General features: G+C 46.8%; 2 protein-coding genes across 2 annotated transcripts in view; one reads left to right on the forward strand and one right to left on the reverse strand.

The window, feature by feature from the left end:
• The window catches only part of mical3b (microtubule associated monooxygenase, calponin and LIM domain containing 3b), a 25,034-nt gene extending 22,440 nt beyond the window's left edge, over positions 1 to 2,594 (forward strand). The window contains exons 26-33 of the mRNA XM_008294191.1: positions 34 to 84; positions 160 to 405; positions 609 to 702; positions 795 to 845; positions 956 to 1,055; positions 1,172 to 1,245; positions 1,494 to 1,722; positions 2,517 to 2,594. Of these exons, the coding sequence (XP_008292413.1) occupies positions 34 to 84; positions 160 to 405; positions 609 to 702; positions 795 to 845; positions 956 to 1,055; positions 1,172 to 1,245; positions 1,494 to 1,681 (804 nt within the window). The 3' untranslated portion in view covers positions 1,682 to 1,722; positions 2,517 to 2,594. The remainder of the gene's footprint in view (positions 1 to 33; positions 85 to 159; positions 406 to 608; positions 703 to 794; positions 846 to 955; positions 1,056 to 1,171; positions 1,246 to 1,493; positions 1,723 to 2,516) is intronic.
• Positions 2,595 to 5,004: 2,410 nt separating this feature from the next.
• The window catches only part of lta4h (leukotriene A4 hydrolase), a 6,291-nt gene continuing 5,823 nt past the window's right edge, over positions 5,005 to 5,472 (reverse strand). The window contains exons 17-19 of the mRNA XM_008294196.1: positions 5,379 to 5,461; positions 5,199 to 5,303; positions 5,005 to 5,115 (exon numbers count right to left, since the gene is read on the reverse strand). Coding sequence (XP_008292418.1) covers positions 5,098 to 5,115; positions 5,199 to 5,303; positions 5,379 to 5,461 — 206 coding nt within the window. The 3' untranslated portion in view covers positions 5,005 to 5,097. The remainder of the gene's footprint in view (positions 5,116 to 5,198; positions 5,304 to 5,378; positions 5,462 to 5,472) is intronic.

Here is a 5,472-nt window from a genome sequence, read left to right on the forward strand (position 1 = left end):
CTGTCCTCCATGTTTCTTCTTCGTGGTTCTCAGCCAGCATACGTTCCTCATGCTCTGGCTTTCAGACGATCGTACGCCATCAAGGTACCAACAGATCCGAACTCTGAGGGTCCTGCAGTCCGATGCTCTGTCTGTAAGGTAAACTCTCTGTTGTTTCAGAGACGCTCGCTGAGGGACAGAGTTCCTCTCCAGGACTCTGATGGGCGGTCCTCCTGTCCTACGGAGGTGGTGGGCATCCTGACTCAGCCGAAAGAGGCGTCCAGCCTGAGCGTGAAGGAGACCTTGTTCCAGAAGAAGCATGAGGACGAAGATGAAGACCTGGATGCCAAAATCACCCGACGGGTTCAGAGAGCTGCGAGAAGACAAGCCAAACAGGAACAGCTGAAGAGACTCCACAAGGCCCAGGTGAGTTTAACCTGTCCAAGTCTGCAGCTAACTTTACCTGAAGCCAGGGACAACCAGGTTCAGATCTAAATGAAGGACAGGTACAGTCTAGGTTCAGGTCCAGGGGAAGGACAGGGACAGTCCTTGTTCAGGTCCAGATAGAGGACAGGTATAGTCCAGGTTCAGGTCCATGTGGACGTGTTCTGATGTCTCGTGTGTCTCAGATGATCCAGAGGCAGCTGCAGCAGGTGGAGGAAAAACAGAGAGAACTGGAGGAGAGAGGAGTGATGGTGGAGAAAGCTCTGAGAGGAGAAGCAGGTACAAATACACTGAATATAAACAGGCTGCAGGAACACCTGAACTCCACCTGAGCACTCACCTGAGATTACCTGTGCTTGTACTTCCATCAGATTACTGGGAAGACTCCACCCACAGTCCAGACATGGAGCTTCACCTGGGAGGTCAGTTCACCTGTCTGTAGTGTCAGCTGCCCACTCTGTACTACACTTATACTGCACTCTACAGGTGTACTCCTCTGGTTACTGCAGTATCTTGTGTACTGTGTCGGCAGGTCTGGGTAAACTGGAGAACCCGCCTCTGATGCAGCAGTGGTTCCAGCTGGTCCAGCAGAAGAACTCTCTGGTTCGATACGAGTCTGAACTCATGATATTGTGAGTATTCTACCTGCAGATCAGAACCTTCTGCATCAGGTTCAGGTGAATCAGAACCTGGTGGGTCTCAGCAGGTTCTGGTTCATGTGGGCCATTTGGATCTGTTTGCGTTTCAGTGCTCGAGAGTTGGAGCTGGAGGACAGACAGAGTCGACTGCAGCAGGAGCTCAGAGAGAGAATGGCAGTGGACGGTAACGCACACACATCCTCCACCTGTGTGGCACCTGTTCACCTGTGTGTGTGTGTCACCTGTTCACCTGTGTGTGTGTGTGTGTGTGTGTGTGTGTGTGTGTGTGTGTGTCACCTGTTCACCTGTGTGTGTGTGTCACCTGTTCACCTGTGTGTGTGTGTCACCTGTTCACCTGTGTGTGTGTGTGTCCACCTGTTCACCTGTGTGTGTGTCCACCTGTGTGTGTGACACCTGTTCACCTGTGTGCAGACCACTTGAAGGGGGCGGGGCAGCTGGCTGAGGAGCGTCTGATCCTGGAGGAGATGCTGGAGGTGGTGGAGCACCGAGACTCTCTGGTGTCTCTGCTGGAGGAGCAGCGGCTGCAGGAGCGACAGGAGGACCAGTACCTGCAGCAGGTGATGAAGACAGCCGGAGGGCTGGGACTCACCTGGACCTGACACACCTGTCCCAGCCAGGTTCGTTCAGCTTAGGACGAGAAGTAAGGAAGGTCCTCACCACCTCACTGTAAGAAGCAAGGTGCTGCTAGAAATCTGAAGCATCATGTTCTGATGAGAAGCGCTGGTGTTGAAATCTCCACGATGTTCACAGTGAGAGAAAAACTCCAACACCTGTGAAGCTGAGTGTTTCTCTTCACATGTGTGATGTTATTCTACCAGGAACAAACTCAGGCTGATTCATAAACCACCACCAGATGGAGACAATCCACGGTTGTGCTTTATTTTGAAGGCAGTTCCTCACAAACGCTCAGACTGAAGAGATCTGGACCTCTGAGAGGGTTCTGGGTTTGATACGTCTCAGACAGTTTAACACAAATGTAGACAGGTGACTTGTGTAGGATGGTTTCAGAAGGTTTCAAGAAGCTTCACACAGTTTGAGATGGTTTCAGAAGCTTGTAGATGGTTCGTTTTGGATGTATTAAAAGGTTTCGGAAAGATTTAGATGGTTTGAGGGTTTAGGAGGTTTTAGATAGTTTTACTGAGTCACCTTTAGACAGTTTTAGTTGATTTGTTTCAGATGGTCACAAGAGGTTTAGATTGTTTTAAACGGTAACTAGAACTTTCAGATGGTTTTAGGACGTTTCAGGAGGTTTTAGGTGGTGTCACAGGATTTGTTTTGGAAGGTTTCTGATAGTTTTCAGGAAGCTTTCTGAGGCTTCAGGTATCAGGTGGTTTGTTTCGGAGGGTTTTGGATCTCGTCGGTCTCTGTGTTGTTCTTATTGTTCTTCCTCTTCAGCAGCTTTCTGTAATTCTTCCTGTTTCTTCATGCTAACAGATGGATGATGGTGAAACTCGACACAAACTTCTGATCAACAACCCGACTGAAGGCAGAAAGAGGAACCACGAGGCCTCCTGTCAGGATGAGCTGAAGTCTGCAGCCTCCCGTGTTGGTAACAGAATGTGAACGAGATGCTGCGATATGAGTTCTGGTTTTAGAAGAAATGGTCGTTTTTGCATTTTGTTTTGAAAAGAAATGCAACACTAAAAATGATTGATGCTGATGATGGAGAGGATCATTTAGAGGCCGGAGGTTCTCTGCAGCACCACGGTGCTTCCTCCATGTTCTAACACATTCATTACGAACCTGCAGCTCCTTCGGTTTGGTTTTTGCTCTGACTGCGATTTCAATAACATTTGTTCAATTAACTGCTCGGCCCTGATGTGAACTCACAAAGGAACTTATTCTGGGAGTTTCTGCTGCAGAAGAACATTCTCTGATTCACGTCTAACACTTGGTTCCCATCTAAATAACTTTTGTTCCACCAAAACTCTCTCCAGCATTCTTTCTGCTCTGAAACACATTTTCAATGGTTTTTGTTGGGAGGGCGGCTAATAGCTAGCAGGAAACGTTCCCACAACATTACAGTTCTAACAATGTTTGAAACTTATGTTCACAGAACGTTTTAGGGATGTTCGTTCACGGTCCTGTGAGGTTGAGCCTGAACTAAGACAGAAACTTTTAGCCTCGACGATCAAAAGATGTTTGAAGAGCTACAGATTATGTTCTATGGTTACAAAGAAAGAAGGTTCTCAAAGAAACATTCAGAAAATGTTTTCCAGATGTTATCAATGCACCTGATGGTTTTTTTTTTAATTAAAAAAGTTTCCATAATGTGACATATTAACAACTGTGGAACATTCTGTCGGCAATGTTCTGGTGATGTTGTTGAGGAACACATTATAGAACGTTCTTTGTGGAACCTTGTGTGAATGTTTTCAATGTCACACGTACCAAAGCAGGAATGTTCTCAAAACAACCATCTGGAAATGTTTTCCAGAGGTTATCAACGCCTCAGTGTTTTTCATGCAGAACATTCTAGAACCTTTCAGTTGTGACACATTGAAGGTAGAACCTTTCGTTGTGGAACGTTCTTCTGGTAAACATTTGCCAAATGACAACAAAGGAAGAAGGTTCCCAATGCAACATTCAGAAAACGTTTTCAAGATGTTATCAAGACCTCAGATGAGAGAATGTTCTTCGTCAGACGGTCCTGTAACGGTGAAACGTTCTGTCTACACTGTTCTGAAGATGTTTTTGGGATGTTGCTGAGAGAACACGTTATAGAACGTTCTTCTATAAAACATTCCTAAAACGTTCTGTGTCTTAACAGAGGAAGAATCTTCTTATACCAACATTCAAAAAACGTTTTCCTGATGTCATCAGCTCTTTAGAGGACATGACATTGTTGAGAGAACCCAATTTTAGAACATTATTCTACAGCACAGTGTCATAAAGTTCCATGATAACGAAGGAAGAACTTTGCCAAACAACATTCAGAAAACATTCTCCAGATGTTATCAAGGCTTCAGGTGCTTTATTTTGTTTTTAATAAAACATTCTTGTGAAGTCATATCAACAGAGGTAGAACGTTCTGCGTATCGTTCTTCAAAAACCTTCACACAATGTTCCACGATGTCACATGACAACAAGGGACGAACGCTCTCTTGACTGGGAACACTGGGTTTGGAGGTGTGGTTCTGCCAGGGAGAGCTTTGGAACCACTGGGTCCAACGATACCAGCGCTCAGTTGTAAAGAACCAATAACAAAACACCACCTGTTGTGTTATGACGGCCGAGGCCTGATGTTCTCACGCTCTGGTGTTGTGTATATTGCTCTAATCAACTTCACACAATCCTCCGTCCGCTAAACTCGACTACCGTTCCTTTAATGTTCCTGACAGCGTTCTGCTGATGTTCTCTGAACCTTTTGTACCGCCGTTCTCACCTCCTACCTGCTCATGCCTTCAAGGTCTCTGACCAAACACTCACTCAATAAAGAGATTTTTTTCACAGACGTGTGGACGCTTCTTTTCTTCACATCCAGGATTCAGTGTTTAAACTTTTATTTTGAAAGGCTTACTCAGCTTCACTCATTCAGTGTCTAATTAAGGTTTCAGTGACGAACTCGTGCGTTAATGAAGACATTCAGACATTCAGAGTTCAGCTCCGAGTTTATTTCTTTAAAAAATCTGTTTGATGCCAACAGAAGGAGAAAAAACAGCAAAAAGACGAAACTTTAATCAGCCCAGAAACAAGAACTGCAGCCAGTTAGCAGCGATTAATACTGATGGTCCCCAGTACTGGTTGGACTGGTGATAGACTGGTTACAGGGTGTTCACAGACTGGTTAGACTGGCTACAGACTAGTTTCTGGCTGCTTACAGGCTTGTCTCATGCTGGTCTCATACTGGTTCCAGACTGGTCTCAAACTGGTTTCTGACTGGCTCCAGACCTGCTACAGACTGGCGGTGTTGCTGGCGTCTATCTTCAGGTCTTTGGCGACCAGTCCGGCGGTGACCGGGTGCATCGCCGCTCGATGAGCCAGAAACACTTTGACGGCTTCGTTACGATACTTTTCAAAGTTGAAAACTTCCCTGAAAAACAGCAGAAACAGCAGAAACATGCAGGAGCAGCCGAGTGAAGGAAATGAAGCGGAGATAGACGGACGTGTACGTACTTGAGGAGCGGTCGCGTGAACTTCATCCTGCCCTGCTCGGTCGCCATCTTCAGCGCCAGGGGAACCGCTTCCTCCCACTTGGACCGGACGCACAGCCTCAGCCACCTGGAGGGAGGACACCCAATCAGCAAGAGGCGAAGGAGGGGAGGGGCGGGGCTTAAAAGCACAAAGGACTCTCACCTGAAGCGGATCTCGGCGTTCATGCAGGCGTTGAGGTCGTAAACCTCCTGCATCTTCTTCACGTGAGTCAGAGGGAGCGCTCCCTGAAGGAACC

This window comes from Stegastes partitus, unplaced genomic scaffold (assembly GCF_000690725.1).
Source record: "Stegastes partitus isolate 25-593 unplaced genomic scaffold, Stegastes_partitus-1.0.2 Scaffold946, whole genome shotgun sequence".
Classification (NCBI taxonomy): domain Eukaryota; kingdom Metazoa; phylum Chordata; class Actinopteri; family Pomacentridae; genus Stegastes; species Stegastes partitus.